Source organism: Schistocerca nitens, chromosome 1, assembly GCF_023898315.1.
Source record: "Schistocerca nitens isolate TAMUIC-IGC-003100 chromosome 1, iqSchNite1.1, whole genome shotgun sequence".
Classification (NCBI taxonomy): Eukaryota; Metazoa; Arthropoda; class Insecta; order Orthoptera; family Acrididae; genus Schistocerca; species Schistocerca nitens.
The window spans coordinates 746,156,911-746,169,956 of NC_064614.1; the positions used below are offsets into that span (position 1 = coordinate 746,156,911).

Here is a 13,046-nt window from a genome sequence, read left to right on the forward strand (position 1 = left end):
TGTAACGCTGTTGGAAACTTTCTGCGAACCATTCTTGTGGAATCGCTCGTGGTCGCGCTTGGTTGGAGATCGGCATCATTACAGGATACGAGACGGGGTGCTACCAATACGATATGGAGACCAATCGACAGTCAGTGGTACAGTGTTCATCGTATTCCTCACTTTCCTCGGATAGAATTCATTACGGATTAAGTCCTAGTTGCCGAAAAATACAAACAACATCGTCTTAATTTTGGATTTTGTCAGACGTCTTTTTATGAGAGGCAGGAAGACGATGAACGCCATGCCACTTACTGTCGCTTGGTCGTCAGATCGTATTAGTAGCACCCGGCCTCATCTCTTGTAATGACGCGGATATTTCACAATGCGTGGTCGTGGTGCTTAGTGCGATTGCACGAAAAGCATTTTGCTAACAGTTTGCAACAGCCTTACAATCGATGTCAGAAGTGTGGTGTAACTAATAGTGATTATTTTGAAGGCCATTAAGAGTATTTTGTTTGTAGATTTCTGAGACTATTTACGGAATTTTTCAGACACACCTTGTATATACATGATTTAGGGGACGATACGAGCAGCCCCCTAAGATTGTTTGCAGATGATACTATCGTCTACCGCCTAGTAAATTCGTCAGAATATCGATAGAAATAAGAAAATGATTTACACAAGGCATATGCATGGTGCGAAAAGTGGCAACTGACGCTGAACAGTAAAAAGTAAAATGTGCTCCACACCAGTACTAAAAAAGAAAAACAATTTTAGATTACACGATAAATCACTCGAATTTAAAGAACGTCGATTCCACTAAATACCTAGGGATTACAATTACGGACAACTGAAGTTGGAACGATCACATATATAATGTTGTGGAGCAGGCGAACTAAAGACTGTGTTTTATTGGCAGAACGCTCTGAGGATGCAACAGATCTACTAAAGGAACTGTCCACACTACAGTTTTTGGGTCCTTTGCTAGAATATTGCTGTGTGGTATGGGATCCTCACAGATAGGAGCGACGAAGCCACTGAAAAACTTCAAAGAAGAGCAGCTCGTATTTGTGTTATAGCGAAATAGGGGTGAGGGTGTTACGGATATGATACGCGACTTTGACTGGCTGTCATTAAAAGAAAAACTAATTTCGCTGCAGCCAGATCTTTTCACAAACTTCCAACGACCAACTTTCTACCCCGAATGCGAAAATATTTCTTTGACTCCCACCTACATAGAGAGAAGTGATCATGGACAGAAAAGAAAACAGAGCTCCCTCGGAAAAATTAAGGTGCTATTCGAAATGCTCATGAAACAGCCTGAAAGTGGTTCAATGGACCTTGTTATGTAGGTACCTCTCCAAGGAGCTAGGTATTTTAAACTGCTTCGTCACAATACATATATTAGCCCGCCCGATTAGCCGTGTAGTCTAACGCACGGCTTTCCAGACTGGGAAGGAGCGCCTGGGCCCCGGCACGAATCCGCCAGCCAGACTTGTGTCTAGGTCCGGTGAGCAGGTCAGTCTATGGATGGTTTTTAGGCGGTTTTCCATCTGTCTCGGTGAATGCGAGTTGGTCCCCCTTGTTCCGTCTCAGTTACACTATGTCGGCAATTGCTGCGCAAAGAGATTCTCCACGTACGCGTACACCCCCATTACTCTACCACGCAAACATAGCGGTTACACTTGTCTGGTGTGAGATGTTCCCTTTGGGGGGGGGGGGGGGGGAGAGGGGGAGGTGTCCACCGGGAGCCGAACTGCACAATAACGCCGAAAGAGTGGTTTGGTGTGGGGAGGTGGAGGGGTGAAGTGGACTGCGGTAGTCGTCGTGGGGTTTGTGGACCACTGCGGCTGCGGCAGGGACGGACCCTCTCCGTCGTTTCTAGGCCCCCGGTTAACATACAATACAATGCAATACAATACATATGTTGCAATAAAATTCGTCATAAACAGTTCATGACAGTGAGGGCCATAAGCACAACTCTAAAAAATGGTTCGAATGGTTCTGTGCACTATGGGACTTAACATCTATGGTCATCAGTCCCCTAGAACTTAGAACTACTTAAACCTAACTAACCTAAGGACATCACACAACACACAACACCCAGTCATAACGAGGCAGAGAAAATCCCCGACCCCGCCGGGAATCGAACCCGGGTACCCGGGCGCGGGAAGCGAGAACGCTACCGCACGACCAAACACAACTCTAGAAGGAAAAATAACCTTCACTACACCCTATTAAATCTATCAGTGGTTCAGAAGCTCGTTCAGTTTGCAGCCCAGTAACAAAAAAGTTTAAATCCAACCTAACATAAAATCATTTGTCCTGCACAATTCCTTCTACTCCGTGGACGAATTTCGATTTGAAAACTGTTGGCGCCCTTTTTTCCTAAAAAAGATAGATAGAGATATACAGGTAGAGAAAGGAGCTAGTGTTTAGTGTAGTTGCTTGAGTAGAACTAAAAAATGACACGTGTTTATTAATCTTGCCACTAATCACATGTACATATTTTGTAAACTCACCCGTCCTACGTAATTTCTATAAAAGAATCATGGAAATTATCTATGGAACATGTGTATAACTATGCACCCAATCTTCTCCGAGCACTTAAATGCGAAATGCAGAGTAATCATGTAGATGCAATAGTGTAGAGAGGGCTTTACGTGAGCTGCAGTAGACAGCTGTGTGACTGACAGCTGCCGGACGTGTTGCTACGCACCCAGTATCGGCGGCAGGTAGTGGGCGTACGAGATGTGCTGGTACTGGGCGATGAGTATGCGGCGGGCCTCCTGGAAGAGCCTCTCGTCGTCCCAGCGCGGGTTCAGCTCAGCCAGCCCCCTGGCCAGGCGGTTGTGCTCGCGGATCAGCACCGTGTGCAGCGACACCAGCTGCACGTTCTGGTTCAGCCGCAGGTCCGCTGCAACACGCGCACACAGATGAGCGCGTTACGCTCTCGGCGAGGCAAATCAGCTCGTCACACTTCCGGGCACACTAAAACATTGTGCCGCACGCAGACTCGAATCCGAACTCCAATTCATTTGGTAAACAATTTACACGAATCGCTTTCGAAATGAATTAGAGGTAAATTAAGGATTGGAATCCGGGTGCGGCTCAATTACGGCGGTTGAGACCACAGGGTGTGTCACTTGGTAACTGAAACAGCCCTCGATGTAATCAGAATGGTCTAGAGTTTCAGAAAAATCCGCTAGATGTCGCTACGAGCACTGACCTGGAGCGTGCAGCCAGTCTCGGGCAATATGGCGTCTGCGCACTGGAAAGCGCATTGAGTTATTGAATTTATTCGTACTCAATCAGTGATCGAAGTTCAGCGGACGTTTCATACTCGAAACGTGCTAAACGTTCCTCCCTTACCTCGTGACACTGATGATATCAGCTGCTGTAGCTTCAGTGACAGAAGACACCTTACGCTCAGTTTGGGATGAATTCGGCTATCGGCTAGATGTCGTCCGCGCAGCCAATGGCGGATATACTGAACATTTATGGTGGATTATTATAAACTTTTGTGTTTTCTGAGTAATTTAGTATGCAATTTGTTGGTGTTAAGCCCTTCTTCCTAATAAATAATTCTACTTAAGATCGGGTCATTCTTTTTGAGATACCCTGTATTATGACTACACCATCGCAGACACAGCTATGCTCTCTGAGCCGCCTCTTCAATTTTTCCAGTGCCACATCTTTCAGTCGCTCTGTGAACTTAATGGTGGTACAAAGTCAAAGCGTTCCCACACACTTGGAATGATTGTAGGGGAACAGATGCAGGAATACTGCATCGCTGTCTTAGGTAACGTCCTAGTCGAAGTAGTTTGTCATTGCCTTCCTCTGACTTGTGTGTGCGAGATCTGTGTCCTGTGGATGACTGTGACGAGTGGCTATACGGTGTAGTGTTGGGTTTCAATTGTTACGGATAAAGGGACAGGGTGAAACCTAGTGCTGGCACACAACCTGTTCCTTTCACATAGGACCGCCAGCCGGTGTGGCGGTGCGGTTCGGCGCTTCAGTCTGGAACCGCGTGATCGCTACGGTCGCAGGTTCGAATCCTGCCTCGGACATGGATGTGTGTGTTGTCCTTAGGTTAGTTAGGTTTAAGTAGTTCTAAGTTGTAGGGGACTGATGACCACAGATGTTAAGTCCCATAGTGCTCAGAGCCATTTGAACCATTTTTTCACATAGCACCAGTAAGGTTGCCGAGCTTAATGTCGCCCTCCGATGGACGGATCACCATAAAGTGTGTCACACACTGAGGTGATTAGAGTCTTGGGACTGCGATATGCACATATAGAGATGGCGGTAGTATCGCGTACACAAAGCACAAAAGGGCGGTCAACTGGCAGAGCTGTCATTTGCATTGAGGCAGTTTATGTGAAAAGGTTTCCGAAGTGATTATGACCGCACGACGGGAATTAACCAATTTAGAATAGATGGAGATGTACTAGATGTGTGGAACATTCCATTTCGAAATCGTTAGGAAATTCGATTTCCAAGATCCACAGTATCAAGAGTGTGCTGAGAGTACCACATTTCAGGCATTACCTCTGATCGCAGACAACACAGTGACCGACGACCTTCACTTAACTACCGACAGCAGCGACGTTTGCGTAGAGTTTTCAGTGGAAATGGAAATGAGCGTTTGGCGTCATTGGCCGGGAGGCCACTTACAGGGTAGGTCCGGCCGCCTTGGTGCAGGACTTATTACATTCGACGCCACACTGGGCGACCTGCGAGCCGAATGGGGATGAAATGACGATGAAGACAACACAACACCCAGTCCCTGAGCGGAGAAAATCTCCGACCCAGTCGGGAATCGAACCCGGGCCCCTTAGGACGGCAATCCGTCACGCTGATCACTCAGCTATCAGGCCGGACAGAGTTTTCAGTGCTAACAGACAGGCAACACTGCGAGAAATAACCACAGAATTAATGTGGGACGTACGACGAACGTATCCGTAAGGACAGTGAGGTGAAATTTGGCATTAACGGGCAATTGCAGCAGAAGATCGACGAGAGTGCCTTTGCTAACAGCACCACTTCGCCTGCACCGCCTCTTCTGGGCTCGAGGCCACATCGATGGGGCCATAGACGGCTGGAAAGCCGTCACCCGGTCTGAGGAGTCGCGATTTCAGGTGGTAAGAGGTGGTGGGGCGAGAGTGTGGCGCAGATCCCACGAAGCCGTGGACCCAAGTTGTCAACAAGGCACTCTGCAAGCTGGTGGTGGCTCTGTAATGGTGTGGGCTGTGTTTACAGAGAATGGGCTGGGCCAACGGAGCCGATCATTGACTGGAAACGGTTATGTTCTTCTGCTTGGAGACCATATCCAGCCGTTCATGGACTTCATGTTCCCAAACAACGGTGGAACTTTTATAGATGACGTGCGTCATGACAATGGGTCACAATTGTTCGCGGTTGGTTTGAAGAACATTATGGACAGTTAGTGCGAATGATTTGGCCACCCAGATTGCCCGACATGAATCCCATTGACCATTAATGGCACATAATGGAAATGTGTGTTCGTGCACAAAATTCTGCACAGGCAACACTTTCGCAATTATAGATGACTATAGAGCAGGTCCGGCCAGAAATTCTGCACGCGTGCGGTGCTCCTGCACATGTGCAACTTCCGGGTCACAGCGTGCACGCCGCAGCCGTCATCGTTCATGTAGTGCATGTTTCTAAGCATAGATGTCGCTTTATCCACCTGCTGGGGTACTCTGTACCGGCGCATTCTAGTGCTCTTTCCACAGCTTGCAAGCCAACCATAGGAAGATATTTCGCGTATTAAACATTACTGTCACAGTCTGCTCATTCAGACGTCTACTTTTATGTGAACAGTTTAAACTAGTAAGACAAGCAATACAGTTAACACTCGTGGGTTTTTATTAAAGCAGCTTGATTGACGGCACGTAAATACCCGTAATGCTTTTGATCTAGTATTTAAGAAAGAGCACTTAGCGACTTCCAACTAACCTTATTTATGATTTCAAATAACACTAAACTAATGCAAGGTTTCCTATAACTAATTCTCGGTGCCCTCAGTTACACCCACATAATTTCTGTCTCACTGACCTCTGAACAGAATGATAACCGCAGACCTGTCGATGATCACCTGTTATTTCAATGCCATTATTGCTATATCTTTCATCAGTTCCGTCTTAAATCTCCATAGTAACCGACAATTAGATGAATGTTATGTTTTATCGACTTCAGCTGAGCGTAGCCCTTCTCACACTAATAAAAACTCCTAAATGTAAGTATACATTGGAACAATCGGTTTAATGACCAATTTTCCTGATAATAATTTAACATGGAGCAGAATGAGGCAATAATGCACAGTTAGTAAACAATAATTTTTAATTGTGAAAAGAATAAATCCAAACACGTTTATCACTCGTCATGAGAAATGATATAGTTAAAATCGGGCGCAAAAGCACGGTTCATTGACAAACGAAAGCAGTTGCGAAGATTTTCATCACTTATGCTTGATCGAAACCTTGATTTATTCATTTTCATCACCGAGAAAAATCTTTCACAAACAAGCTCTTGCGTGTACCACATAAACAGGGAAGTGGAACCGCCGCCGTTCATTTAGGACACATGTCTAATAACAGATGTCGCTGTCGCTCGCTGTCGCACACGTGCGCACATGTGCAGCACTTCCGCACGTCTGCACACTGTGCAGCGTTTGGCCGGCCCTGCTATAGAGACAGCATTCTCAATATTTCTGCTGGGGACTTCCAGCGACTCGTTGAGCCCTTGCTATGGGGGGTTGCTGCACTACGGCGACCAAAAGGAGATCTGACACGATATTAGGAGGTATGCCACGACTTTGGTCACATCCTTGTATGCCCTCACTTCACAAGACGCTACGGAGCGGTTTGAAATTTAATGGTTCAAATGGCTCTGAGCACTATGGGACTTAACATCTGTGGTTATCAGTCCCCTACAACTTAGAACTACTTAAACCTAACTAACCTAAGGACATCACACACATCCATGCCCGAGGCAGGATTCAAACCTGCGACCGTAGCGGTCGCGCGGTGCCAGACTGTAGCGCCTAGAACCACTCCGCCACCTCGGCCGGCTTGAGTGAAGTGGAAATGTTTTAGTTATACACGAGCTGTACTCATAAAGTTTTAATTATGACCTCGAAAAAGTAAAGCTACACAATTGGCTCTGAGCACTATGGGACTTAACATCTGTGGTCATTAGTCCCCTAGAACTTAGAACTACTTAAACCTAACTAACCTAAGGACATCACACACATCCATGCCCGAGGCAGGATTCGAACCTGCGACCGTAGCGGTCGCGCGGCTCCGGACTGAGCGCCTAGAACCAAGCTACACAATTAATATTTTCATTGTTTACAGGTACATCTCAGCAGTCCTGGCAAATCTCTGTGCCACAGTACCGTAGCACGTCGCTGGAGGAAGGAAAACAAAATGACAGATAGCACTGAAAGAATGGAGTATCATATGGAAATTCGTTTTCGGCCGCAGCTGTGTCACGTAAATCCAGATGATTTTTTTAGCCTCGCGGACTGTCTTGACACAGCTGTGACACTTCCGTTGCTAGGGAAAACGAATTTCCAGAGGATGCACCACTGTTTCAGTGGTCTCCGTTATTCTGTTTTGCGTCCTCTAGCAGCGTGCTACGGTACTCTGGCGCCGGGATTTCAGTGTTTGCCAGAGGTGCACGCATGTACCAACAAAAAAAAAAAAAAAAAAAAAAAATATTAATTACGTAGCTTCACTGTTTTGAGGTGATAATTAAATCCTGATGACCTTCCCTCCTGAAAAGTGACGCGCTGGCTCACAAGTAGCGAGTGCCCACTGGTTGGGTGAGGGTGTTTATCAGCAGACTGCTCGTTGAAATGAGAGGGCAGTGCAGTGACGTGGAGGCCGATCGTAGGGGTTCCTGGGTAGAACGGTTAGAGCCTAGAAAGCCACACTCACAGTTATCAGTTTCATAAACCAGCTGTTGTCGCTGCATGTTTTGTTAACGAAATCTGGCGATCATCAAGGTAGTCCAGTTATCATGGGGACGTCACTAACAATTTCATAATGTTGATGTGTTTCTTCCTTACAAATAAGGGACTTGGTACAAACCATCGTTGTAAGCCTGTAGTTTATAGGATATGTAGATTTAGAGAGAGCTTGCGATATGCTCTTAAACTTTTATGGAAGCAGGTGTAAAATACAAGGAGCGGAAGGTTATCCACAGTTTGTAGGGAAACCAGACTGCCTTTATAGGTGTCAAACGGCATGAAAGGGAAGCAGTGGTTGAGAAGGGAGCGAGACAGGGTTGCAGCCTATCCCCTATATCATTCAATCTGTCATTTGAACAACCAGTAAAAGAAAACAATCAGAAATGTGGATAGGGAATCAAACTTTACGATGAAGAAATAAAAGTTTTGACATTTGCCGGTGACATTGTAATTCTAATACAAAGGGAAAGGACCTGGAAGAGCAGCTGAGTGGAGTGGGCAATGTCTTTTAAAGATACTATCAGACGAACATAAAGAAAATAAAACAAAGCAATTGACTGTAGCCGAATTAAATGAGCCGATGCTGAGAAAAGTTAGATTAGGGGAAGAGATACTAAAAATTGCATTTAGACAGAAAAATAGCTGACGATGGTCGAAATAGATAGAATATAGAATGCAGATTGGTAATTAGCAGCAATAGCGTTACAGAAGAAGAGAAGTTTGTTAATTTTTAAAATATTTTTAAAGGTTACACAGTCTTTTCTGAAGGTGTTTCTCTATAGCGTATCTTGTACAGAAGTGATTCGTTGACGACAAATAGTAGGAGAAGAAGAGTAAAGAAGCTTATGAAATGTGGAGAACGCTGAAGATTAGCTGGCTAGACCGAATAACTAATGAAGACATAGTGAATCGAATTGTGGAAAAAAGAAATTTATGGCATAATCTGACTAAAAGGAGGGTTCGACCGATAGGACACACCTTGAGCATCAAAGAATCGCCAATTCGCTGATGAAGGAAAGTGAATTGGGCTGAAAATTGTAGAGGGAGACCAAGCCTTCCAGAAAGCAGATTCAATTAGGTGTAGTTTTCAATAGTTATGCAGAAATGAAGAGACTTGCACCGATTAGAATACCGTGCGGAGTTTTGTAAAACCGTCGGATGGAAGACCACAACAGCAATGAGTGTCTAATCATCTGGAGCTGCGTGGAGGCTAATATAGGCCGTTGTTTCTGCGTGTCTTGTTGCCTGTGCCAAAGACCGTACCTAGACGAAGTGTTTTGTTATGAAGGTCTCCAAAAATTTCTGGAACCAGTTGGCTTCTGTTTTATTCTTCAATTTTTAATTTCCATGACCGGTTTTGATCGTCTGGCGGTTCATCTTCAGGTAGTACATATTTACTGAATGTATGCAGCATTTTGGGGGTCGTTTATCTGTGGCGAGATGTAAAAACGAAACATGTAAGTATGGAGTGTGGCGAGATATATTCACATTATCAGATTTCTTTAATGGCATCACTTGCAGTTATAAGTGGCTACCGGTTTGTTCTTTGTGCACACATTATTCTGGAAAACATAGCGAATGTTTTACTGATATCTCAGATTCTATCAGTCAATTCATAGATTTTTTTTTTTTCAAAGTAGTTGGTTGTAAATGTCTACGATTTATAAGAACTTCATGAAGTATTTTAGTCATTTTTGATCCACTGCTGCGTACTGAGTTGACTAATGGACATATAAGATGTCCTTGTTTGTGAATTTTGGGCCATGATCTGGACTATGGAGTTGTAGAGTTCATTTTTATGCAGTGTTTGGCTTCCTTGGATGTTAGGAGAAAATTGCAGCTCCTCATCAGGTTTTTTTTATTTTAGCTTGGTATTTTGGGGTAGAATCAGATTCTGATTCAGTTATAATGTTATTTTTCCAAAATTCTAAAGTGTTGTTAATGTAGGGCTACTCTGATTCATACATTATTACCGCTGCACTGCTTTTGTCTGCCTTAAGGACGATTACATTACTATTAGTTTTTCTTTAGTATTGTAGCTTTCTTAAGGATGTTTCTGTGGAGATTTTTTTGTTTTTAGGTTTTTCTTCATAACTTTATTTCCTTTATTTGCTAGAGCATTTTGTTCATTTTGACTTAACTTTTCTCGCAGACAGGCTATTTTAGTGTTAGCAATTATATCTTTAACAGTGTTTTCATCAAGTTTGGTGGCAATATTGTGTTTAAGCCCTATATTTAACAAATTTAGTTCTGTGCTTGTTGTGTTCTCTATTCTGTCAGAGAAAATATGTTGTTCAGCACGTGAGTTAACTGAAAGTTGGTGGATCTTTTAGTTATCAGGACAGTGAGCTTCTTCTTTTGTTTTGGTGAGATTTTTAGCGTTTCTTTATTCAAAGATTGCTTAATTACGCCTAAGAATTTTACAAGAGGGAATAGCATGAGATATATGCTTAACGATAGGCGCAGCCAGTAAATATCTTTATCGAGTAAGTCTTATTGTTCATAATTAGCCGTAATTTCGTTTTTGATCTATACGATTTCACAGTTGCTTTTGGTTGCTTGTACTCATTTGACTTGGTCTTCGACTACGACTTTAACATAATTGGGAATAACGTTCTCTGATATACGCTTCTTTTCGATTTTAATTTCGAAAATTGTTTTCATTCACTTCAGGTTACACTTTCTATTTGTATTCATTGTTCCTTTTCCTAGATTTGTAGCGAAATGAAACTTTTATCCATTATGGATGTATAACACTGCGACTGTAATGAATAGTTTTGCAGCTCACATAGCACAAAATAGTCATTGAATTGCAGATAGAAAAACAAACCTCCATATTCTACACACTTTAGACAAAGGAATAAACATGCATCTCCTGAGTCAATTAGTGATTTTCACTCATAACCGTAAGTCGCCCCACGCCATATTAAACGAACTTAGCAAATAATCTATTTTTTCAAAATTTCAGTGAATTTTTAAACTCGATATACTAAACAACCCACGACAAAAAGACTGTCATATGCACGCACGCACGGACACACACACACACACACACACACATATACACACACACACACACACACACACGCATACATACATAAGCACACACCACACACACAATTTCCTCTTCCCCATATTCCACCCACCCTCTCAAATGCCCCCATAACTAAAAAAATTAAAAAAATAAATAAAAATAAAAAAAAAATTCAGTACTAAAATTGTAGATGAAATATCATCCAAATTCATTGTTTAATAGATTCTGTAAATAGCACATATCAATTCTGCAATGTAAATGCACGTCATTTTTTTGAATAATGAATATAATGTAAATGGATGTATACATAATACTTACTGTCGCCAATATGCAGTATAAATGCTGAACAAAGAAACTCTCTGCTCCAGCACAAACTCCCTGAACATAAATTTAGTCATAATCTTTGGTTTATTTACGTTTTGTAAAGAATGTGGAAGTTGTTGTGAAGCGCTGCAAAATTGACGTCATTGGAAAACACTCATTATGTGTACATCAAGAACAAACCAACACATACCAACAGCTCTAAGTAATGTAACTAAATCGATGTTATAATGTGTATAAATCTCGCCATATTCAGTGTTTCATGTGTCGCTTTTACATCTTGCCACAGCTAAACTTCCCCCACAATGCTAAAAAAAAAGCAATAAATATGCACATTCTGATGATGAATCGCTATCTGATTCAAAACCAGTAATAGAAAACAAAAATTGAAGAATAACACAAAAGACGGCTTGGTACATCAATTTCTGGAAACCTTTGTCCATCACAGTCGCAGTGTTCCACATCGATAATGGATAAAAGTTTTATATTGTTAAGTATCTGCAGATAATGCTAGGCAACACCAAACACTGAAATCCATTGAATTAAGGATATGCGCAGAATGCTGTATCCCGGAGCACTGGTACCACCAGGGATTTAGGGCCGTCCGAATATACACAAAGAGGGAGGAACCCCACGTCCGATAGTGTTGAACACTATAGGTCTATAGCGCCAAGACAACGCCATGACACCGGTGACAACATGAAAAGATTTCATCAAGTTAATTAAACAAGATAATATTTTCGTAAAATTTTTTGTAGGGAGCACATTGTGCTCATGATCTAGATGATTCTAAAACAATAAACTGGTAGCCAAGATCGCAGTAATTCTTTTTATTCCATGATTACCGGTTTCGGCGAAACTAAAGATGCCACAATCGGATCTTAGGACACATACAGGTTACAACATCAAGGCAAACAATGGTGATACTAATAGTTGCCTACAGCACGTAGGCCTTACAAAATTGTCGTAAGTAGCACATCTCTCTTGGACGCCTATGTGCTACTTACGACAATTTTGTAAGGCCTGCGTGCTATAGGCATCTATTAGTATCACCATTGTTTGCTTTGATGTTGTAACCTGTATGTGTCCTAAGATCCGATGATGGCGGCTTTAGTTTCGCTGAAACCGGTAATAATGGAATAAAACGAATTCCTGCGATCTTGGCTACCAGTTTACTATTTTACAATTTTTTTTTCTTTTACGTGTTCCATCTTTTCATGTTAATATATATTTTATACGTATACAGGGTGTCACAAAAAGGTACGGCCAAACTTTCAGGAAACATTCCTCACACACAAAGAAAGAAAATATGTTATGTGGACATGTGTCCGGAAACGCTTACTTTCCATGTTAGAGCTCATTTTATTACTTCTCTTCAAATCACATTAATCATGGAATGGAAACACACAGCAACAGAACGTACCAGCGTGACTTCAAACACTTTGTTACAGGAAATGTTCAAAATGTCCTCCGTTAGCAAGGATACATGCATCCACCCTCCGTCACATGGAATCCCTGATGCGCTGATGCAGCCCTGGAGAATGGCGTATTGTATCACAGCCGTCCACAATACGAGCACGAAGAGTCTCTACATTTGGTACCAGGGTTGCGTAGACAAGAGCTTTCAAATGCCCCCATAAATGAAAGTCAAGAGGGTTGAGGTGAGGAAAGCGTGGAGGCCATGGAATTGGTCCGCCTCTACCAATCCAT

At 42.9% G+C, this 13,046-nt stretch overlaps 1 protein-coding gene across 1 annotated transcript in view; it reads right to left on the reverse strand.

Moving 5' to 3' along the window:
- Window positions 1-13,046, reverse strand: part of LOC126198283 (peroxidase-like) — a 187,754-nt gene that overhangs the window by 56,534 nt on the left and 118,174 nt on the right. The window contains exon 7 of the mRNA XM_049934712.1: window positions 2,702-2,899. Within this exon, the coding sequence (XP_049790669.1) occupies window positions 2,702-2,899 (198 nt within the window). The remainder of the gene's footprint in view (window positions 1-2,701; window positions 2,900-13,046) is intronic.